This window comes from Hemitrygon akajei, chromosome 2 (genome assembly GCF_048418815.1).
Source record: "Hemitrygon akajei chromosome 2, sHemAka1.3, whole genome shotgun sequence".
NCBI classification, from domain to species: Eukaryota; Metazoa; Chordata; class Chondrichthyes; order Myliobatiformes; family Dasyatidae; genus Hemitrygon; species Hemitrygon akajei.
This window is the reverse complement of record NC_133125.1, coordinates 184905268-184929977: the sequence shown is the minus strand read 5'-3', so window position 1 is coordinate 184929977 and position 24710 is coordinate 184905268. Positions and strand designations below refer to the sequence as shown.

Sequence of the window (24710 nt, the reverse complement as noted above, 5' to 3'; positions counted from 1 at the left end):
GAAGACAACCCACACTTCAGATCATCGGATCATCGGGGGATGTGGGAGTTTGCGATGGTTCTTCCATGTTCTGATAGTCAATGTGAGCAGAGAAAACATTGAGCTCATCTGGAAGTGAAGCTCTGCTGTCTCCCATGTCACTTGATTTAACTTTATAAGAGGTGATAGCATTCAAACCCTGCCTCAGCTGTCGAGGATCCCATCGTTGATTCAAGTTTGGTTTGGAACTTCACGTCAGTGTCTTCAGATCTTCTACCTCCTCCTTGATCTTAGCAATGAGAAGAGGGCATATCCTGGGTGATGGGGGGCCTGAAGGGTCAATGCCGTCTTTTTGAGGCATCGCCTTTAAAAGATGTCCTGGATGCTGGGGAGGCTGGTGCCCATGATGGAGCTGACTGAGTTTACAACTTTCTGCAGCTTATTCCGATCCTGTACAGTGACCCTCACACCAGACGGTGATGCAACCAGTTAGAAAGCTCTTCACAGTGCATCTGTAGAAAGTTGTGAGTGTCTGTGGTGACATCCCAGTTGTCCTCAAGTTCCTCAGGAAATATAGCCGCTGTCGTGCCGCTGCCACTGTAATTGTATCAAGATGTTGGGCCAGGATAGATCCTCAGAGATGTTGACACCCAGCAACTTGAAACTGCTCCCCGTCAGGACGCTGTTTACTGTTTACCTGTGCTGCACACTACATGCACTCTGAATTATGTTTTATTAATGTATTTGTGGTAATATTTTGTTTTCTGTGCTGTGAGTGATCTGTGTTTTGTGGGTGCACCGTGGTCTGGAGGAATATTTGTTTCATTTGGTTGTATTATGTACAGTCAGATGACAATAAGCTTGAACGTGTCCAGTTTAACTGAGATAATTTTAACTCTTGTATAGTCAGTTCACTCTACAATAAATGTGACATTCTGATACCTTCTCTGATTACTTGCTGAAGCTGAAATTGTCCCAGTTGCTAATGATACCCAGTGAACCCAGCTCCCTCTGCATCTGCAGCCTCTCCCCATTTCAATAATACACTCCTTCGTTTTCCCCGACAAAATGAACAATTCCACATTCTGCCACCTTACACTCCATTTGTCAGATGATTTGCCCATTCTGATCGCTTTGGACCCTCCATATGTCCTCATCACAATTTACTTTCCTCCTTATGCTGGTGTCAAATTTAACCACCATATCATTGGTACCTTCATCTCCCTCAGCAAGAACATTACAGAAAATTATGAAAATCTCTGTTCCCAGAACCAAACACAGCGGCATCCACTTTTACATCCTGACAACCAGAAAAGACCCATTTATGCCGACTGTCTTCTTCCTGTTTCACATTCTCCACAATAACCTTTGATATGACACCATAGTAAATGTTCACTGGAAATCTACACACAGCAGATCCACCTTTACCCACAGCACATTATCACTGTAAAAAGAGACCAATAAATAGATCAAACATGATATCCCTCTCACAAAACCATGTTGATGTTTACTGATTCAGGGATGTTTGTTTGCCTAATGATTAAAATCTCATCTGTGCTCTCAGAACCTGCTGAATCTGTATACCTCACATTCCCTGACCCAGTTCTACAACAGTTTAGTCCAGATGCTTTTGAAATTTCCTCACTTCTCTAACTCTCTCCTCCTGTGAACTCCTGATCTTCATCTCTCCAGCACTGGTGTGTGTGCTTTGATTTACCACAAAGACCAAACTCTGAATTTCCCTGTCTGAAACTCTGCACTTGTGCTCCTCCTTTCAAACCGAACTCTATGTTCAGTCCAGGGTCACCGGCATCATTATTGTTCCCCCTGGCTTGCTGACATATTATTGTGCAATTTGCCTCTGAAGCTTCACAGAACTTTTCATAGAAACATAGAAAACCTACAGCACAATACAGGCCCTTCAGCCCACAAAGTTGTGTCGAACATGTCCCTACCTTAGAAATTACTAGGCTTACCTATAGCCCTTTATTTTACTAAGCTCCATGTACCTATCCAAAAGTCTCTTAAAATACCCTATCATATCCGCCTCCACCACCATTGCCAGCAGCCCATTCCACGCACTTACCACTCTCTGAGTAAAAAACTTACCCCTGACATCTCCTCTGTACCTACTCCCCAGCACCTTAAACCTGTGCCCTCTTGTGGCAACCATTTCAGCCCTGGGAAAAAGCCTCTGACTATCCACACAATCAATGCCTCTCATCATCTTATACACCTCGATCAGGTCACCTCTCATCCTCTGTTGCTCCAAGTAGAAAAGGCCGAGTTCACTCAAACTATTCTCATAAGGCATGCTCCCCAATCCAGGCAACATCCTTGTAAATCTCCTCTGCACCCTTTCTATGGCTTCTACATCCTTCCTGTAGTGAGGAGACTAGAACTGAGCACAGTACTCCAAGTGGGGTCTGACCAGGTTCCTATATAGCTACAACATTACTTCTCAGCTCCTAAATTCAATTCTACGATTGATGAAGGCCAATACACCGTATGGCTTCTTAACCACAGAGTTAGCCTGTGCAGCTGCTTTGAGCGTCCTATGGACTTGGACCCCAGGATCCCTCTGATCCTCCATACTGCCAAGAGTCTTACCATTAATACTATATTCTGACATCATATTTGACCTACCAAAATGAACCACTTCACACTTACCTGGGTTGAACTTCATCTGCCACTTCTCAGCCCAGTTTTGCATCCTATCAATGTCCTGCTATAACCTCTGACAGCCCTCCACACTATCCACAACACCTCCAACCTTTGTGTCATCAGCAAACTTACTAATCCCTACACTTCCTCATCCAGGTCATTTATAAAAAAATCACAAAGAGTAAGGGTCCCAGAACAGATCCCTGAGGCACTCCACTGGTCACCAGCCTCCATGCAGACTCTGACTCATCTACAACCACTCTTTGCCTTCTGTGGGCAAGCCAGTTCTGGATCTACAAAGCAATTTCCCCTTGGATCCCATGCTTCCTTACTTTCTCAATAAGCCTTGCATGGGGTACCCTATCAAATGCCTTGCTGAAGTCCATATACACTACATCTACTGCTCTTCCTTCATCAATGTGTTTAGTCACATCTTCAAAAAATTCCAATCAGGCTCGTAAGGTACAACCTTACGAATTAATACAATTCATTATATTAATGCCAGGAACTGGAGGTTTTGCTACTATTCTTGAACTATAATCTGTGTTGAAAGTTTATTTGTGAAGTGGACTTGGCCAGGAAGTTCCTGAATGAGGACATGAGGAAGGAATAACAATATTTTGAACTTTGATGTTTTATAAGCTGGAAAGGAACTTGGGGGTAAAAGCCACAGAGCTGAAAGCTGCTGTTGAATGAAAATGTTGTTGTAAGTATCCAAGTGACAGTCCTACCTCTTCCCAACCTTATCACTGTCAGGATCATGGGGGGAACCTTTCCCTCGATCATCAGCTCCAAACTGATTTTGTGTTATATTGAAGTTCAACACAATGTGAAACACAAATGAATTGAGTCAGCCCCTCTCAGGGCCCCTTCTGTTAAAGACCCCTCTGGAGTCAGTTTTCGGAGACAATTCCCAAATATTTCCAGGCATTCTGTGTCACTGCAAAACTTCAGATTATAACTGGAATGAACAGGACAACTTCACCTAAATGAATTCAGATAAGGTGTTGTTAATTCAGACGAGATTTAATTTGTTACCCTTTTCTTTTTGAAGATATGTCACATTTCACTTGCTTGCAAATTTATATCCAAGTGTGTATTAAACAATTACAGATACCTTGCAGGAACTCCCAGATCTCGATCACATACCGAAGTACATTGATATAAAATGAAGAAAGCTGCAATCCTACGATCAACACACAAATCACAACAAAGTCCAACGGTGAAAGGCCTGCAATTAAAAATAAATCAAATAAGCAAACATGTAACAAAGCTGCAGAGAAATGTCAATGAAAACTTCCAGTGGTTGCAACAACCAAACTCTTACACTGATGTCCCAGTGAGGGAAGATGCCAATTCCCACCCAGTGTGTCAACCTGTGACCCAGACCTGCACCAGCAGACCCTGTATAGATTAACAAGACACTGAACTGCAATGCCAGGCAAGAATGAATAATTCACTGTGCCCACTCTATTTTCCAAGTGGGTCTCCAGCCCAGTCTTTACATGTCACCTGCTGCCAATTTCTGCACTGGCTGCTCCTTCTGGTTCCAATGGCCAGACCTTAAGGAGTTCATTAAGGTCCGTAGTTTCTTCCTCCCAACATCCACAACAACTGATTATGGAGAAAACATAAATTTCACAGAAAGTTGCTGAAATTTCCATTCTAATTCTGACCAGTTTCCATAGTGTCTGCTGTTCATAACTGGAGCTCGATACCAATTCTTCACTGGCTACATTCAGTGTGATTGCAACTTAATTTCCCTCATTTCCTGATGTGGTCAACAGTCCATCGGGGAAGAAAACATCGAACACTCAGACCTGTCAGTCACTGTCACCAGCTCCATCACTCCAGATGTTTGTGTTGGAATGTCAGATGGTGAACAGAGGAAGGAAACAGGAGTGTTTCTGACAGCTGCTTTGACTCTGCATATCTATTCACTGATGTACGTAGATAGAAAAATTCAGACAAATTCTGTGAATGGGAGCCACAGTGAAAATCTACTTTAACTCTGCCCACAAACTTGGTGAATCTTTTCTGCACTCTTTCTAGACTAATCACATTCTGACAGGCTGCATCACTGTCTGGTGTGGGGGTGGGGGTCAGATACTGCACAGGACCAAAAGAAACCTCAGAGGGTTGTAAGTTTAGTCGGCTCCATCCTGGGTACAAACCTACAAAGTACCCAGGACATCTTTAAGAAGCAGTGTCTCAGAAAGGCAGCGTCCATTATTAAGGAACCCCAGCACCCAGGCCATGCCCTTTTCTCACTGTTACCATCAGGTAGGAGATACAGAAGCCTGAAGGCACACACTTAGTGATTCAGGAATTATTTTCTTGGACACTGGTGAGAACTTTGTTTCTCTTTAGGAAATAGCACCAGGTGATCCGTTACATTCTCCCAGGGAACATAAATGGTTCCTTGGTTTCATGTCTCATCCAAAGGCAGAGGTGTACTGGAGTGTTAAATTATCAGAGATTACGCAGACCAGGACTGCATTCCCTGCAGTTTACTCAGGTGTAATTGGAGTTTTCAAGATATTAATGGTAGGTGGAAGCTATTTCCACACGTTGGGACTGAGAAACGTTACCACAGAAATTCCCTTACAAAGCACCGTTTTGATTCAGTGTTTTACGGTTGGGATTTACTTTTTCCAGAGTGGAAATGCCCTCCACAGAAATTCAATAGTGTGCTGTGTACAATGGTCATCCTCACACCCTAATGGGGTTTCCACATCCGGAACACTGGTGATGTCATTTCCTGTGCAACATCCTCCTGTCGGGAAACTGCAGTGTCATTAGACTGGAACTTGGAGATGCTCCTGACTACCTGCCATGGTCTCCTCTCAGTGAGTAAATGTAGCCTCAGTAACACCGTCTGAAGTCCCCATCACTTGTTTAAATGGCCAAGACCAGACTTCTGAAAATGCAACACTTCCCTCGCACTGGTTTGGGGGATGTGGGTCCTGTAGTTACTCCCCTCAGCTTGTCCTGAGAGGGTGATATTGAGCATCCCACTGGAATCTCTCATGATGGGAACTGGGTAGAGACTCCAGGAAACTAACCCAGAGACAATAAACTACTGGTCTCTGTGTGCTGACACTGTGATATCATTGTATGAACACAATTAAACCTCAATCAAATCTGGCACATCAGCAGCCCCTCAGGATTAGGGTTGATCTGTTTCCACCTCAATACCATGGGTTCTGAAGTGAATATTATTATTATTATTTAAATATTATGTTTTAGCTGCATCATTCCAGAATAATAATTATTTTGCTCTCCTTAACATTTGTGTACAAGGAAACGACATTAAACAATTCTGAATTAAACAATTGTGAATGATAAGAGTATTGGTCACGTACCTCCAACCACAGACCAATACACTAACACAATGTACATGGCGATAAGTGACAAAGTATTACAGATCCACAGGATTAAAAAATAAAATCTGTATCCCAGACGTCCTGTGGAGAAATAAAAAAAAGCATGTGAAAGCCTTTAACAATCAATGCAGACGGATTATGACACTGGAGGCCATTCTGGACATCAATCAATGCTAGTTCCTCAGGAAGCAATCACAATCCCACCCTTGACCCCACTTTAAATGTTACTCTCTCACCCCAGTTGTTACCAATGGCAAACCCTCCATCTCATCTCCCCCAAATGTAAAATACATAACAGTAAATGTCCTTGGTGAAAAATGTTTTAAACTATCAGATCCAGCTGCACCTGATTCAGCATCATCTTTCTTCCTCCCCATCACTAAATTATCTGTTCAAAGATTAACCTGAAGTGCAAGAATAATCCCTGATTTGCTGGTCTCTGTAATTTTGCTCCAACAACATGTTCGATGCCCATCGATGGGTGTGACTGAGACTGTCCACCTGTCTCTGTGGTTCCTTCCCATCCCTTTGCCCCCTGGATCAATGTTCCCAAATGTTCCTGTTGCCCTGGTGTTGAAATTGCATCTCTCTCTCACTGGATTCTATCCCATCTCAGTTCTAATTTCAGTTTCTCTACAAAGCCACCGTGTGTCTGTGTCAGGCTTCGTGTCTGTGGACTCACTTTCATCAACTTCAGTTCTGAATGTTATCTGTTTAATTTTATTGTTTGCATTTTTTTCTACACATCGGGTGTTTGACAGTCTTCTTTTTAATGGGTTCTATTGTGTGTCTTTGTTTTGTGTCTGCCTGTAAGGAGACGGATCTCAATGTTGTATATCGTACACATACTTTGATAATAAATGTACTTTGAACTTTGATGTACCATCCCCATTCTAATCCTGCCCCTTCTTGTTCAATTGATCCTCTTCACTGCCAACTTCTCTTCCAGGGCAAATGTCAACTGATTTTGTTAATGGTTCCTTCTCCTCAGATACTGATCCTCCTGCTTTGAAATCTCCCATCGTCACCTCTCTGCATTTAAATAAAAGCAAAATCCTGCAGCTCAGCCATGGCAACATCACTGTCTGGTCATTCAAATCCATCCGGTTGCCTGGTGACTGGAGCTGAACACAATGTGTCCAAAACAATATAGTGACTGGAAAACCCCACGTGTTGAGAATCTGAAATACACTCAGTGGCCACTTTATTAGGTACACCTGTACACCTGCTCGTTAATGTGATTATCCAATCGGCCAATCATGTGGCAGCAACTCAATGCATAATAACATTCAAACATTGTCATGAGGTTCAATTGTTGTTCAGACCAAACACTAGAATGGGGCAGAAATGTGATCTAAGAGACTTTGACTGTGGAATGATTGTTGCTGACAGATGTGGTGGTTTGAGGATCTCAGAAACTGCTGATCTACTGAGATTGTCATGCACAACAGTCTCTAGAGTTCACAGAGAATGGTCCAAAAAGCAAAATAAAACATCCAGTGAGTGACAGTTCTGTGGCTGAAAATGTTTTGTCAGAGAATGGCCAGACTGTATCAAGCTGACAGGAAGGTGACAGTAATTCAAATACCCACGTGTTACAACAGTGGTGTGCAGCAGAACATCTTTGACAGACAACATATCGAACCTTGAAGTGGATGGGTTACAGCAGCAGAAGACTATGAACACCCACTCAGTGGCCACTTTATTAGGTACAGGAGGCAGCTGATAAAGTGGACACTGAGTGTATCAGAGAAAATGCTGGAGGTACACTGCAGTAGAAGCAGCATTTGTGCAGAGATTTGATGTTTTTAGTCACAGAGAAGAGTGAGAGAAATCCTGAGAAATACAAGAGAAAGAAAAACAACGGTGTATGATACACTGCAGTTGCTGGAAATTTGGAATAAAAATGAATTCCGGATTTCCATTTCTGCATCTGTGGAGAGTGGAAAAGAGAGTTTTGGTCACACACTCTGATCTTGTATCAGAAGTGGTCAGTTCTAACATAAACTGGAATGGCTGGTTATCTGAAATTGGTGAATTCATTATTGCAGCTCCTGGGACTCAATGTGGAATAAGGGATGCTGCTCCTCAATGGGCTTTGCTGGAACTGGGGAAGAGGTTAAAGATGGGAAATCAGAGAGAAAACTAAAGTGATCGGCAACTGGAAGCTCACTGTTACCCTCGGTGTTCTGCAAAGTGGTCACACAACCTGTAATGGTTTCTCCAATGTGCAGGAAACTGCTGTGAGGACACAGAATTGGAAGTACAAGTCACTCACTGCTTTACCTGGAGGGTTATATGTGTGCCAGAAATGGGGAAACGGAAGAGGTAATAAAGCAGGTGTTGCATCTTCTTTGGTTCTGGGAGACAGAGGTGTACCATGTGGAAAACTGCATTGGAAAGAGAGGTTCTTTCAAAATAAACTTTTGCAAACACCCAAGAGAAATTGCCACCAAGTCTGAAAGAAAGAGCCACATGTACTGTACGCTCACCAGCAGGTCTGAGAGACAACTGCTCAATCCCCTGACACTAGATGGGGAGTAGAACTCCTTTCACAACTCTGCACTCTGTGTGAATGAGGCCCCCATTTCCAAAGGCACGGCCACCATCAGGATGAAAGGGCATCTTTCCCTCAGTCCCACCTCTAAACAGACTTGGTGACACAGTGAGATGAGACAATACAATGCAGCAAACACGAGTGAATGAAGATGGCTCCTCTCATGCCCCCTTCTCCCAAATATCTTCTGCAGTTTGATCAGAGGTGACTCCAGGACTGTTTCAGGTATTCTGTGTCACAGCAAAGCACCTCAAAACTGGGAAAAAATGGGCAATTGCATCCCACAGGTCACAGGTCAGAGGGGAAGTGGGGGGATGGGTCAAAGGTGTAATCGACTACCCACATTTTCCCTTGATTATGTTAAAGTTCATTCAGGTTTACTGGGTGGTGTCTGAAAGTTCATGCAGGAGCAAATTAATCAATGACAGATACCTCCGAGGGTTTTCCACCTCCACTGGTCCGGTAACATGGCTGAACGAAGAGATGGTCCAGAAATCACATGTCCTGCAGTCAATACAGTGATCAGTATAACATCATTGAGGGAAAGCCCTGAAATTAAAATTAAATTCAAATCATTAAACATCTCACGGGCAGTGGATGACAAATGATGCAACGACCATAATGTTCCATCATTTCCTGCCAAGAAGGGAATGTTCCAGCCCCGGTTTAATCTCACCAATCTGTGACCCAGGCCGACACCAACTGACTCTACTCTGAGAATCATTAATCACAATGCATCGTTATACCCGTCAAGAATGGATTATTCAGATTCATTTATTTATCAGATGTACATCACAACATACAATGAAATGTAAAGGCAACACGAGTGAATCTGCGGATGCTGGAAATAAATAAAAAAACACGAAATGCTGGCAGAACTCAGCAGGCCAGACAGCATCTATGGGAGGAGGTAATAACAATGTTTCGGGCCAAAACCCTTCATCAGGAGTGAAGTAACATGGGATGGTCGAGGGGGGATAAGAAGTGGGGGGAGGGATGAAGTAGAGAGCTGGGAAGTGATAGGCTGGAGGGAAATGGGCTAGGGGGAAGGTGGAGAATTATGGGAAATAAAAGAAAAAGAAAGGTAGGGCTGGGGGGAGAGATTATAGTGAGGGGGGAAAAAGAGAGAGAAAGAGAACCAGACTAAAATAATAGATAGGGATGGGGGTAAGGGTGGGGGGCAGGGGTATCAACGGAGGTCAGTGAGGTGGATGTTCATGCTGGCAGGAAGGAGGCTAACTAAGCGGGAGATAAGGTATTGCTCCATCGACCTGCGTGTGGCCTCATCTTGACGGTAGAGGAGGCCATGGACAGACATGTCGGAGTGGGAGTGGTCTGTGGAATTGAAGTGTGTGGCCACAGGGAGATCCCGCCACTGCTGGAGGACTGAGCGCCGGTGTTCGGCGAAACGATCTCCCAGTCTGCGGCGGGTCTCCCCAATGTATAAATGGCCACATCGGGAGCACCGGACACAGTATATCACCCCAGTTGACTCGCAGGTGAAGTGGTGCCTCACCTGAAAGGACTGTCTGGGGCCTGGGATGGTGGTGAGGGAAGAAGTGTGGGGGCAGGTGTAGCACTTCTTCCGTTTGCAGGGATGAGTGCCCGGAGGGAGGTCGGTGGGGAGAGATGGGGGGGGGATGAATGGACAAGGGAGTCGCGTAGGGAGCGATCCCTGCAGAAAGCCGAGAGTGGGGGGGGGGGGGGGGGGGAGGGGAAGATGTGTCTGGTGGTGGGATCACATAGGAGGTGGCGGAAGTTACGGAGGATTATACATTGGATCTGTAGGGTGGTAGGTGAGGACCAGGGGGACTCGGTCCCTGGTGGGCTGGCAGGGGAATGGGGTGAGGGCAGAGGTGTGTGAATTACGGGAGATGCGATGGAGGGCAGAGTTGATAGTGGATGAAGGAAAGCCCCTTTCTTTAAAAAAGGAAGACATCTCCTTTGTCCTAGAATGAAAGGCCTCATCCTGAGAGCAGATGCGGTGGAGGCGGAGGAATTGAGAGAAGGGATAGCATTTTTGCAGGAGACAGGGTGGGAGGAGGAATAATCTAGGATCGCTCCCTACGCGACTCCCTTGTCCATTCATCACCCCCATCCCTCCCCATGGACCTCTGATGTCAGGGGCCGCTACACAAATGCACATGTGGGCAGTTTGTTCTCATTGATCGGTGAAGTGCATTATCTGCCGATTGATCCATCCCAAGAGTAGGAAGAATGAGAAGAGCATACAAACTCAAGGAGCCAATTCTAAAAGGGTTACACCAACAAGACATTTGTAGAAAGGGTTAAGAAAGTAGCTTAACAAAGATAGGATCTTTGCCTTCATGAATAGAGGCATAAAGTGGAAGAAGATCATTGTGAAACCTTCTAAAACCAGTCGTGATTGGGAATGAAGGTGATTGGGAGAAGAACAGAAAATATCTTGGGGATTCTCTTTACGCACAATAGTGGACAGGGTCTAGAATTCATCATCAGGAATAGTGAAGGGATATTCAACTGTAATTTCATATGAGGGCTGGATAATTATCTGAAAGAAAGAATTAACAGAGCTGTGGGGAGAGGACAGAACAATAGGATTCAGTTGTTCGCTCGGTGATAGAACCAATCCATTCTTAAAGGGGTGAATGGCTTCCTTCTCTCCGATAACTGTTCTGGGATTCTGTGAACCCAATTAATTCAGCTTTTGCCTCTCTCTGCTGCAACACTGATTTGCATCGACTGCATTCAATAGCCCACCAATATGGTCTAAATGTTAACTGCAAAATGTCATTCATAAATGAAGCTCACCTCGCAACATTAAGGTGTAGTTTGTCTGGATGGAGCTGACAGGATTGGTTGTGATGCAGGTGTACACTCCACAGTCTTCAGATGAAGCACTTGGGATAACAAGTGTTCTGTTTTCATCTGTTAGTTGGTGATGCTGGGAGATTTCCCCTCCATTCTTTTGCCACTGATACACATTCGAATCTCCAAAGACTTCACAGGTGAGCTCGACTGTGAAACCCAGTGATTCGATGTTGGTAAATATGGAAGCTTCTGACAGCTCATCTGAAGGAGAGAATATGAAACCATGATATTCCTATCTTGATGTAGAATGTAATCTTACCGTGTGACATTGCACCAGATATGTACAAAGGAATGAAAGCACAGTTGGTTCTACACAACAAATATATACACAACAATGGAAATAAAAGCCATTTAACCCTGCAACCCTGCTCTGTCATTGCACAAGGTCACAGCTAACCTGATGGTAGATATTCCCATCTCCCACGATAACAGTTCACCTCTCTGCTTATCCAGGATCTATCTACCTCTGTCTCAAAAATATTCAGAGTCCAAACAATCTTCTTCAGAGCTGTGGAAGCAAAAACTCAAAACTGTTTCATCTCTGCTTTAGATGTTCATTTGCAAGTTCATAGACGTGCCAGTCAGAGCAGGAATAGGATGATGGTACAGATGAATGAGTGGCTCAGGAAGTGATGTTTGAACCTTTTCCCTGTTCAGATAACAGTCCGCACTATTGTTCCTTTTACCAAAATGCATTATCTTATATTTCCCAACACTATATTCCATTTGCCACTTTTTTGCCCATTCTTCCAATTTGTCAAAGTCCTGGTGCAATCACATTGCTTCTTCAGCACTACCAACCCCTCCAACTATCTTCATATCATCTGCAAACTTTGTCACAAAGCCATCAATCCCATTATCTAAATCACTGACAAACAATGTGAAAAGTAGCAGTCCCAATACTGACACCCCCCCCCCCCCCAGGAACACCACTCATCACCGGCAGCCAACCAGAAAAGGCCCCTTTTTCCCTCACTCACTGCCTCCTGCCTGCCAGCCGTTCTGCTATCCATTGCTGAATCTTTCCTGTAGCACCATAGGATTTTATCGTGTTAAACAGCCTCATTTCTGGTACCTTATCAAATATCTTCTGAAAATCCAAGCAAATGACATCCACTGCCTCTCATTTGCCCACATTGCTTGTTACTTCCTCAAAGAACTCTAACAAAATTGTCAGGGAAAATTTCCCTTCACAGAAACCATGCTGACTTTGACTTATTTTAGTATTAGTCTCCAAAAACCTTGAAACCTCATCCTTAATAATAGACTCCAACACGTCCCCAACCACTGGGGTTAGGCAAACTGGACTACAATATCCTTTCTTTTGCCTCCTTCCTCCCTTCTTAAGGGGAACTGGCCAAAATTGACTGGAAAGGGACACTAGCACGAAGGACAGCAGAGCAGCAATGGCTGGAGTTTCTGTGAAAAATGAGGGAAGTGCAAGGCAGATACATTCCAAATCAGAATGGATGAAGGACACTACCGTAGCTGACAAGTGAAGTCAGAGGCAAAGTAAAAGCAAAAGAGAGGGCATACAAGGAAGCCAAAGCTAGTGGGAAGATAGAGGATTGGGAAGCTCTTAAAAACTTGCAGAAGGAAACTAAGAAGGTCATTAGGAAGGAAAAGATGAATTATGAAAGGAAGCTGGGGACTAATATCAATGAAGATACTAAAAGCTATTTTAAGTATATAGAAGGGTAAAGAGGAGTCGAGGCGAGATATAGGACCAATAGAAAATGACCCTGGAGGTATTGTAAGGAGAGACGCTGAGATGGCAGAGGAACTGAATGCATATTTTGCATCAGTCTTCACAGTGGAAGACATCTGCAGTATACCGGACATTCAACAGTGTCAGGGAAGTGAAGTATGTGCAGTGAAAATTACAACTGAGAAGCTGGTCAGGAAGCTTAATGGTCTGAGGGTGGATAGAACTCCTGCACTTGATGGAATTGATAAATTCTGGCATCGTGCTGGATGACTAGAAAATTGCAAATTTTACTCTGCTATTTAAGAAGGGTGGCAGGCAGCAGAATGGAAACTACAGACCTGTTAGTCTGACACCAGTGGTTGGGAAGTTGTTGGAATCGATCGTGAGGGATGAGATTACAGAGTATCTGGAGGCACATGACAAGATAGACAAAAGCCAGCATGGTTATCTGAAAGGAAAATTCTGCCTGAGAAACCTACTGCAATTTTTTGAGGAAATTACAAGCAGGGTAGACAAAGCAGATGAAGTGGAGGTGGTGTACTTGCATTTTCGGAAAGCCTTTGACAAGGTGCTGCACATGAAGCTGCTTAGCAAGATAAGAGCCGATGGAATTACTGGGAAGTTACTAGCATGGGTGGAGCATTGGCTGATCTGCAGAAAACAGAGACTGGGAATAAAGGGATCCTATTCTGACTGGCTACCGGTTACCAGTGGACTTCCACGGGGATCGGTGTTGGGATCGCTGCTTTTTACGATGGATGTCAATGATTTGGACAATGGGATAATGGATTTGTGGTTAAATTTGCCGACGATACAAAGATAGGTGGAGGAGCGGGTAGTGTTGAGGAAACAGAGAGCCTGCAGAGAAACTTAGATAGTTTAGGGGAATGGGCAAATGAAATACGATGTTGGAAAGAGTATGATCATCAATTTTGGTGGAAGAAATAAACAGGCAGACTATTATTTAGATGGGGAGAGAATTCAAAATGCAGAGATACAAAGAGACTTGGGAGTTCTTGTGCAGGATACCCTAAAGGTTAACCTCCAGGTTGAGTTGGTGGTGAAGAAAACAAATGCAATATTGGCATTGATTTCTAGAGGTAGAGAATATAAGAGCAGGGATTTGATGTTGAGGCTCTATAAGGCATTCGTGATTTGACACTTGGGAGTATCATGTGCAGTTTCGGGCTCCTTATTTTAGAAAGGATATATTGACATTGGAGAGGGTTCAGAGAAAGAATGATTCCAGGAATGAAAGGGTTACCGTATGAGAAACGTCTGGCAGCTCTTGAGCTGTATTCCCTGGAGTTCAGGAGAGTGAAGGGGGATCTCATAGAAACATTCCAAATGTTAAAAGGCCTGAACAGATTAGATATGGCAAAGTTATTTCCCATGGTAGGGGAGTCTAGGACAAAGGGCAGGACTTCAGGTTTGAAGGACATCCATTTATAAGAGAGATGCGGAGAAATTACTTGAGTCAGAGGGTGGTAAATCTATGGAATTTTGTGCCACGAGCAACTGTGGAGGCCAAGTCACTGGGTGTATTTAAGGCAGAGATAGATAGGTTCTCTATTAGTCAGGGCATCAAAGGGATGGGGAGAAGATGGGGAATGGGGATGACTGGACAAATTGCATCAGCACATAATTGAATGTTAGAGCAGACTCAAGGGGCCAAATGGCCTACTTCTGCTCCTATATCTTATGGTCTTAGAGAGTGGAGTGACATTTGAAATCTCCTGGTCCTCTGGGACCATGCCAGAATCAAGTGATTCTTGAAAGATCATGACCAATGCATCCGTTATCTCTTCAGCAACCTTTCTCAGGGCTCTGGGATGTAGTCCATCTGTTCCAGGTGACTTATCCACCTTAAGACCTTTCACTTTGCCGCACACTTTTTCTTTTGAAATAGCAGTGACACTCACGGACCTCTGGCACACTGCTAGTGTCTTCCACAGTGCAGACAGATACAAAGTACCGATTAAGTTCATCTGCCATTTCCTTGTCTCCATTACTACTTCATCGGCATCACTTTCCAGTGGACCAATATCAACACTCACCTCCCTTTTACTCCTTATATAACAGAAAAAGCTTTTGGTATCTTGCTTTATATTATTGGCTAGTCTGCCCTCATATTTCATCTTTTCCCTTCATATAGCTTTTCAGTTGCCTTTTGCTGGATTTTAAAAGCTTCCCAATCATTCATCTTCCCACTCACTCTGTTTTGATTCAAGTGTCTGATGGTTGAGGGTCAAAACTTGTTTCTGAATGAGTGGTGGGGGTCCCTGATGATGGAGGCTGCAACAACTCTCCATGTAGATGTGCTCAATGGTGGGGAGGGCTTTACCCATGATGGACTGGGCCGTATCCACTACTCCTTGTAGGATTTTCTGCTGAAGGGCATTGGTGGTTCCAATGATGCAGCCAGTCAATATACTCTCCATGACACATCTACAGAAGTCTGTCAGATTTTCAGGTGTCAAGCTAAATCTCCGCAAATTTCGAAGGGAGTAGAGGCACTGCTGCACCTTCTTCATTTTGTTCTTAACTGCTGCGCCCAGCACAAGTCCTCTGTAATGAGACACCAAGGAATTTAAAGTTGCCGGCCCTCTCCGACTCTGTTCCTCCGATGGGAATGGCTCATGGACCTCTGGTTTCCTCCTGAAGTCAGTAATCAGGTCCTTGGTCTTGCTGACATTGAGGAAGAGGTTATTGCTGTGGCACCACTCGGACAGATATTCAGTCTCCCTCCTAAATGTTGATTCATCACCACCTTTCATCCCAGAATTACCACCAGCTCCAAGAACTCTTGCTGTTTTCCCAGTGGGACAGAGCAGCCTCACACATGGAAATGCTTTCCTGACTTTTGTCATGAGGAACAGACATTGAAATCAATGAAATGGGCACTGCCGTGGAAACCATCAGACACGGCACCTCAGGAGGAAGGGGAAGGTGTACATTTAATAGGCTGTGGAATTACCCCTTCCTCACACTCCATTAGTGCATTTTGACCCACCGGTGACCCATCTGCACAGGGAACATCGATACCCTGACACCTCAGCATTTTCAATAAGATTCTGGTCTTGTTATTTCAGAGAACATCCTCAGGTTTGTTGCCTTTTTGTCAGCCAGGCTCGAAATATTTCTCACAGATCACCAGGGGCTGAATGTTTATGTCAGAAGCAGGGTTTAAACAACAAGATTAATGTGATCATTGTGAGCATTGTATGGATTTCAAAAACATAAACAGAGACACCAATCTTAATTCTTTTTATATCCTCCATCTTCCTCCCTGGTCAGTTTCCCAAAATTCTAGTCCTTATCTCAGTACCTGGAATTACCAAACAGAATGGAAAAGTTTATTACAATACATTGCTGACTTCACAGTGCAGAGAATGGCTTTATCCCACATAAACACGCCAATAAAAATTTGGTGGGATGAAATTTGGCAGCTCCAGGAGCTTTCTGTATCTTTTAAAATTAATATTAAACTTGACTTCCCTGTTTTTAAAACTCTTACTGGTTTGTGACCAGAGTACATCACAGAATCACTTTCCTTTCATAATCCTGCTCAGACTCTCAGGTTTTCTGCCACCGGTCTCTTAAATTAAAAAAAATCTCCCTCAGAAGAAAATAGGCAGGTCAGCTTTTCTGAACTGCGCTCCTCAATTGTTGAATTCAATACTAAAACCATAGGGGATGCAGACTCAGTTGACACCTTTAAATGAGAACTTAAAATCTATTTATTTAATCTTGCTTTCAATGAGCATCGTTTTGTCTTTTATTTACATTTATTTTTATTTTATTTTATTTTACATATTTGTACTTTTATCCCATTGCAAACAACTTTGAACTACATCATCTGTTTGAAAAGTGCTCAATAAATAAATCTCATCTTTTATTTATTATCATTGCTATTGATGTTTCGTTCACCATCAAGTCACACCCCTTTCCCCATTTCCCACACTAATCTAATGCATTTTGTACCTCCCTCCCCTCCCATCCCTTCTCTTGCTACTTTTTCCATTTTTCCACCTTTTCCATCCATCCACACTTTCAATTCACATCCATTTCCTTCTGTTCTCTCCAACAGAAAACCCAAGCCTCAGGTTTGACAAATAGTTCTTCTTCTCTCATCCCACCAGTGCAGCAATGAATGTTGGATCAAATCCCGAACGGGCTCCTCCTTGGGATGGCAGGTACTCACAGAGATGGTGTTTGAATGATGGCTGCATTCAATATCTGACACCTCAGTGTTTATTCTATCAGGTGAGTCACCCAACTTAGCCTCTGCTGGAAAATACAACCACAAAAACTATGGCGAGTTCTGTACCCAATCACATCCTGTATAAACACAGGGATGAAAGAAAAATGGTTGTCAATGAGGGATGGAAGGATTAGATTTATCTTGGAATAGGTTAAAAAGTCAGCATAACATTGTGGGCCAAATGGCCTGAACTATGTTGTACTGTTCTACGTTCTATGAAACATAAAGCTACTTACCGACAAGGCGTAGTTGTATTATTCTCAGCTCTTGTCCATCCACAATGAAGGTGTAATCTCCTTGGTCGCCATGTTCTGTTCCATTCACAGTCAGAGCACCATTAGAAGTATTAAACTGCAGACGAAACTCGAACTGCTCACTCAGTTCCACTAAGCTGTGACCTGGGACATGATGCAAAATGCTCCTGTCGATGAACATCCAAACTATTTCACTCTTGCTGGGATCAACTTTGAGTTCAGGATCCAGTAAAACTGATGAGCCAAGGAGACCAACCTCTTCTTTAACTGTATCTGTTAATAAAAATATTTGGACTCATTTAAAATGTGGTGGCTGTGAAACACTTAAACAGAGAACTTTGTGAAACTACAGCAAATGAGAAAATACTACTGAATAGATCTTGTGCCACTCTTTACTGGGGTTACAGGAACTTGTCTTTCAGACAAGAATGTTGTGGAAGTTCTTTCTGGCCCAGCCTCCCACCTCAAACCCCTCATCAACTTTGGCTGATCCGACACTCTCACACTATACCTGTTCAAGCCAGATCCCAGTGCTTCTGATCTACACTGGCTCCAAAACTGGCAATTCACTGGCTTCAGATTTCTCTATTCTCCATCTCTCAGAAAGTTGAATTGCCTCACCTTCAGATTTCTCTGGGGTTCATTCATCCCCTTTTCAGAAACATCCCTCAGTTTCAACACCTTGGCAACACAGGGGGCAGGCAGAGCCTCAGCACGTAGTGGTACCTGGTGCCCATGTACTTAGGTTCCACACACAGCCTGATGCAGCCACACATGAAGTTGGTCATCAGGGTGAGGGACACATTGGGTAAATTGTTGCGCCCGTTATACAGGGATTTGTGCGTTGTGTTCTGCACCTCACCCACTCCATCTTGGACCCCCAGATGAACCTGAAAACAGCTCGGGTGATTCTCAAGCTGGAGGAGCGGGGCATGGGCAACACTTGCACCAAGTACAGCAGCCTGAGAGAACCTCACACTTGTTGACCAGGTTCTTCCCAGATATCGATAGGGAGCGTCCTCCCCACAGTCCCAATTTCAGTTTTATCCTCTCAGTCCAGTCCAGGCAATTATTCAAAGTTCAAAATACAAAGTAAATTTATTATCAAAGTACATATATGTAACCATATACAACAATAAGATTTATTCTCTTGCGGGCATTCACAGTAACTACAAGAAACACAAATGACCCCCCCATCCAATGTGCAAAAGACAACAAACTGTGCAAATACAAATAAAATAATAGTAGTAATAACTAAACAATAAATATCAAGAACATGAGATGAACAGTCTTTGAAAGCCAGTCCATTGGTTGTGGGAGCATTACAGTGATGGGGCAAGTTGAGTGAAGTTATCCCCTTTGGTTCCAGAGCTTGACGATGGTTGAGGGGTAATAACTGTTCCTGAACCTGGTGGTGTGAGTCCTGAGGCTCCTGTAATTCTTCCTGATGACAGCAGTGAGAAGAGGGCACAACCTGGGTGGTGGGAGTCCCTGATGATGAATGCTACTTTGCTGCTACATTACTCTGTGTAGATGTGCTCAGTGGTTGGGAGGGCTTTCCTTGATGATGGACTGGACCATATCCGATACTTTATGGAGGATTTACCATTCAAAGGCATTGGTGTTTCCATACCAGGCTGTGACACAACCAGTCAATACACCCTCCACCACACATCTATAGAGGTTTGTCAGTTTTAGATGTCATACTGAATCTTTGCAAACTCCACACTTCCAGTCCCACGTAGCCGAGTACAACTCAGTCAGTGAACCATCACCGTCCTTCTGAAGGGGTGCTGAAGGCATTGTGCAGCTTGTCTATTTTAACTGTTTCCATCAGGAATCTGGAGGTGCTGTCCAGCCTGTTGTCGGCACTACCGGCTGCATCGATGATGTCACCAACCAGAATGACCAGCTGTGATGTCACCCGGCAGTGGTGGGAGCGGCTCGAGGATGGCCAGCCGCTCGCTCCGCACGGGTGAGGTGTACGTGTTCATTAACCAGAGCAGAGTGTTTCAGTACATTATGTATGCCACAAGGAGCCACACCCCAACCACCTCTCTGACTTGGGTGATTGAGAAGTTGTCACCCTGTAACAGAATTCCCAGGCCAGAAGGATGACAATCGTTGCCCCCAACCACACAGACAGACCATGGGGTCACCATCACAACCAACTCTGGTAGGTGTAGAGTGTGTTAGCCCACACTCCTGTAAAAAACTCACATCAGCCTTGACCTTGGCCAGTTATTGTAAGGTGTTGACACATCACACTGTTCTCTTTACACTGATCACATTCAAAGATGCCAATTTTGCATCTATGATTAGATATTGAGTTACATTTCTTGTCCAGGTCACTCAGCCTCAGCCAACACGGACATCCCTCTCTTTTGAGGCTGTGCCCTCTGGTCCTCGATTCGCCCACGAAAGCAAACATCCTCATCACATCCACTCCATCTTGGCCTTTCAATTTTCAAAAGGTTTCAATGAGATCGCCTTCATTCTTCTAAATTCCTCTGAGTTCAGGCCCAGAAACTTCAATCACTACTCATATGATAACTCTTTCATTCCAGCAATCATCCTTGTGAACCTCCTCTGAACCCTCTCCAATGTCAGCACATCCTTTCTTAAATAAGGGGCCCAAAACTAATCACAATACTCCAAGTGAGGCCTCACCAGTAATTTATACAGCATCAGCATCACATCCTTGTGTTTATGTTCTAGTCCTCTTGAAATGAATGTGAACATCTCATTCACTTTCCTCACCACCAATTCAACCTACAAATTAACCTTTCAGGAATCCTCGAGTTCTCCCAAATCCCTCTGCACTTCAGATTTTTCATTTTTTCCCCCGTTTAGAACATAATCTATGTTTTTAATCCTTCTACCAAAGCGCATGACCATACAATTCCTGACACTGTATTCCATCTGACACCTCTCCAAATCTGTCAAAGTCCTTCCTCTCTGCTTCCTCAACACGACCGGCCCCTCCACCTTCAACTGACAGTTTAAGGTGACTGAAACTAATCATTGAATCAGAATCAGAATCAGGTTTAATATCACCGACAAAGGTCATGAAATTTGTTCTTTTACAGCAGCAGTACATTGTAACACATAATGATAAAAAACAATAAATTACAATAAGTGTATATTAAAAATAAATTAAATAAATAGTGCAAAAAGAGAGCAAAAAAAGTGAGATATATTTCATGGGTTCATTGTCCATTGAGAAATGCAATGGCAGAGGGGAAGAAACTGTTCCTGAAATGCTGAGTGTGTGTTCAGCCTCCTGTACCTCCTCCTTGATGGTAACATTGAGAAGAGGGTACATCCTAGATGACAGGGCTCCATAATGATTGATACCATCTTTTTGAAGCATCACCTTTTGAGGGTATTTTTGATACTAGGTTAGTGCCCATGATGGTGCTGGCTGAGTTTCCAACGTTCTGCTGCTTTTTCTGATCCTGAGCAGTGGCCCCTCCATACCAGTTACTGATGCAACCAGTTAGAATGCTCTCTACGTACATTTGTAGAAGCTTGCACATTTTTACATTTGTCTTTGATGACATGCCAAGACTCCATAAACTCGTAATGAAACATAGCTGATGTTGTGCCTTCTTTGTAACTGCATCAATATGTTCAGCCCAGGACAGATCTTCAGTGGTGTTGACATCGAGGAACTGGAAACTGCTCACCCTTTCCATGGCTGATCCATTGATGAGGACTGGGGAGTATTCTCTATTGACTTTGCCTTCTTGAAGTCCACAATCAATTTCTTGGCCTTACTTACGTTGAGTTCAAGGTTGTCGTTGTCACACCACTCAACCAGCTGATCTACCTCACTCTTGTACACCTCCTTGTCGCCAACAGTGGGCTAAGACGTGTTCCAGTGTTGATTGTCAGCAAGATGGAGATGTTATTTCTGATCCGCTCTGACTAGTGAGGAAGTCAAGAGGGGAGGTACAGAGGCCGAGGCGTTGAAGCTTTTTGGACGTTCTGATTCGGTCCCAGGGGAAGACAATACATTAATGTTCATGTTGATTGGTTGTCATTTAAATCCTCAGGGTGTGATCAGGAAATCGTTAAGTGGTCATTGTGTGCATTAGTACAATGTCAAAGTGTATCCCTGTCACAATGGGATGGGTCTGTTTCGTCAGAATCAGAATCAGGTTTATTATCACTGGCATGTGATGCGAAATTTGTTAACTTAGCAGCAGCAGTTTAATGCAATACATAGTTAATATTCTGGCCAGTTCTGTATTCAGAGAGCCATCCTTCAGCACTTTCACAAAAGAGATGTATTTTGGGTGTTTGGAGTTTGTGCTCTGAAGCTTTCAAAAGGATTCTACCAGCTGGGATGTATGACTATTGTAAATATGTAATTCTACAAATATTCAAAATGTTAGAGGTTGGTAGGTAATTATACCGATTGAAATTGTGTTTATTCATTTATCACTTTATTTGTGTTTAAAAAATGTAAGACTGTGTGTGATGAGAGGAGAATCAGATTCTCTGCAGAAATTCTGCTATTTTTTATCACCAGCTTCAATGTCTCTCCAATGACTCAGTTGATGAGTCACAGCAGAGGTTATCCTGCTTAGACTTTGATGGAAATAAAAATCACAGATTATAGTTTCCATGGCAGATTCTGCCATTAATAAATCACACACTACATCACAAATATCTGAAACTTCTTACCAATGACAAGCAACTCCATTATTTTCAACTCTTTCCCATCAACAGTGAAGGTGTAATCTCCTTGGTCACGGGCACTTAATCTGCTTATCATCAGTGCACCACTCAAAGCGTTGAATTGTAAACGGTCCTTGAACTGTTCACTCGGTTCCAATGTGGCGACACCTGGGACGTGATTCAAAATAACATCATGGTTTTCGTTGCTGGCTTTGAAAGTCCAAAGGATTTCATTCTTGCTGGAATCAACAGTGATTTCAGGATCCAGTAAAACTGATGAACCGGGGACACCAACCACTTCTTCCCTTTCAGCTGGTTAGAATAAAAGGAAAATATAATCATTTAAACTGTAGAGCAGGTGGAAAGTGAGACAACTACAGCACAGGAGTAATATTACATGAACAGATGTTATTGGACATTTTACTGCAGTTTCAGGACCAAGCTGTGTGGGGCGACTTGATCTGTAGCCTTGGTCACCTGGACAATACTAATACTTACGTCAGGATGTTGTTTATTGGCCTCAGCTCAGCGTTTAATACAATCATTCCCACGGTTCTGACTGGAAACATTACAACCTTGCTTTTATATTCTAGTCCTCTCAAAACGAATGCTCACATCACATTTGCCTTCCTCACCACAGACTCAACTTGCAAATTAAACTTCAGGGAATCCTGCACAAGGTCTCTCAAATCCCTGTGTGTCTCAGAATTTTGTATTTTCTCTCCATTTAGAAAATCGTCAACACTTTCATTTCTTCCACAGAAGTGCATGACCATACACTTCCTGACCCCACATTCCATCTGTCATTTCTTTCCCCATTTTCCTAGCCTGTCTAAGTCCTTCTGTAGCCTCCCTATTTCCTCAAAACTACGTGCCCTCCACATCTACAGATGTGCCGGGCTGTCTGCACCACTCACTCTGGCGATTGAGGGAAGTACAGTTCCCATACTAGGCAGTGATGCAGCCAATTAGTATGCTCTGAATTGTGCCCCTGTATAAAGTCCTTAGGTTTTGGGATCCAGGATAACAAACTTTAACCATGGATTGAAGGAAAATGAGGAGGAACTTCTTCAGCCAGAGAGTGGTGAACCCAAGGAATTCTTTGCCCCAAGTTGCAGAAAAAAACCCCAAAGATGGTAGTTTGCCTCCCAGGTTCCAGGATGGGTCTGATCACATCCATGATATCCTGAAGTGGGATGGTGAACAGCCAGAGGTCGTGGTACATATTGGTACCAATGACATAGGTAGGAAAAGGGAGGAGGTCCTGAAAACAGACTACAGGGAGTTAGGAAGGAAGCTGAGAAGCAGGACCTCAAAGGTAGTAATCTCGTGATTACTGCCTGTGCACGCGACAGTGAGTACAGGAATAGAATGAGGTGGAGGATAAATGCATGGCTGAGGGATTTGAATAGGTTACAGGGATTCAGATTTCTGGATCATTGGGACTTTTTTTGGGGCAGGTGTGACCTCTACGAAAAGGACGGGTTGCATTTGAATCCCGGGGAACCAATATCCTGGCAGGGAGGTCTGTTAAGGCTATTCGGGAGAGTTTAAACTAGAATTACTGGGGGGTGGGAACTGAACTAAAGAGACAGAGGAAGCAGCAGTGGCTCAGAAATAGAGAAAGCTTGTAGGCAGTGTGAGAGGGAGGATAGGCAGGTGATAGAGAAGGGATGCACTCAGACTGATGGTTTGAGATGTGTCTGTTTTAATGCAAGGAGTATCATGAACAAAGTGGATGAGCTCAGAGCCTGGATCAGTACAGGTCCACAATCCCTTATCCAAAATCCTTGGGGCCAGTTGCATTCGGAATTCAGAATTTTTCGGATTTTAGAATTCCTCCTCATTGGTTCCGTGACTCCCCATGGATACCAAAAAACATGTATGCTCAAGCCCCTTATTTAACCTGTCTCAGTGCGGGTGGACTTTAGGACCCAGCGGAACTCCAGACCTACACAGATCATCCCGTATACTTTAAATCATCTCTAGATTACTTATAATACCTAATACAATGTAAATGTTATGTAAATAGTTGTTATACTGCATTATTTAAGGAATAATGACAAGAAAAAAAATTATTTCCAACAAAAACATTCAATAAAATATAAAAATGTACAGCTTCAAACAAACCAAATCAAACACATAGTAAATGACTAATTGGAATAAATGTGGAACTTCACTGTCACTATAAAACTTCAATAACTTGTCTTTCTGTTTATTTAAATCATATACAGTGGTAGTTCCGACACCATATTCTTCAGTCAGACGCCGCACAGACACACCACGATCAAGCTTCTGCAATAACTCCACTTTCTGCATTACTGATAATGATAGATGCTTCCTTCTCTTTTTCTCATTGTTA

General features: G+C 43.5%; 1 protein-coding gene across 1 annotated transcript in view; it reads right to left on the bottom strand.

Annotated features, from left to right (window-relative positions):
• Window positions 1-8071: 8071 nt before the first annotated feature.
• The window catches only part of LOC140738410 (neural cell adhesion molecule L1-like), a 56248-nt gene continuing 39609 nt past the window's right edge, over window positions 8072-24710 (bottom strand). Inside the window, exons 2-6 of the mRNA XM_073065675.1 lie at window positions 22355-22660; window positions 17645-17935; window positions 11377-11637; window positions 9019-9135; window positions 8072-8136 (exon numbers count right to left, since the gene is read on the bottom strand). Coding sequence (XP_072921776.1) covers window positions 8072-8136; window positions 9019-9135; window positions 11377-11637; window positions 17645-17935; window positions 22355-22660 — 1040 coding nt within the window. The remainder of the gene's footprint in view (window positions 8137-9018; window positions 9136-11376; window positions 11638-17644; window positions 17936-22354; window positions 22661-24710) is intronic.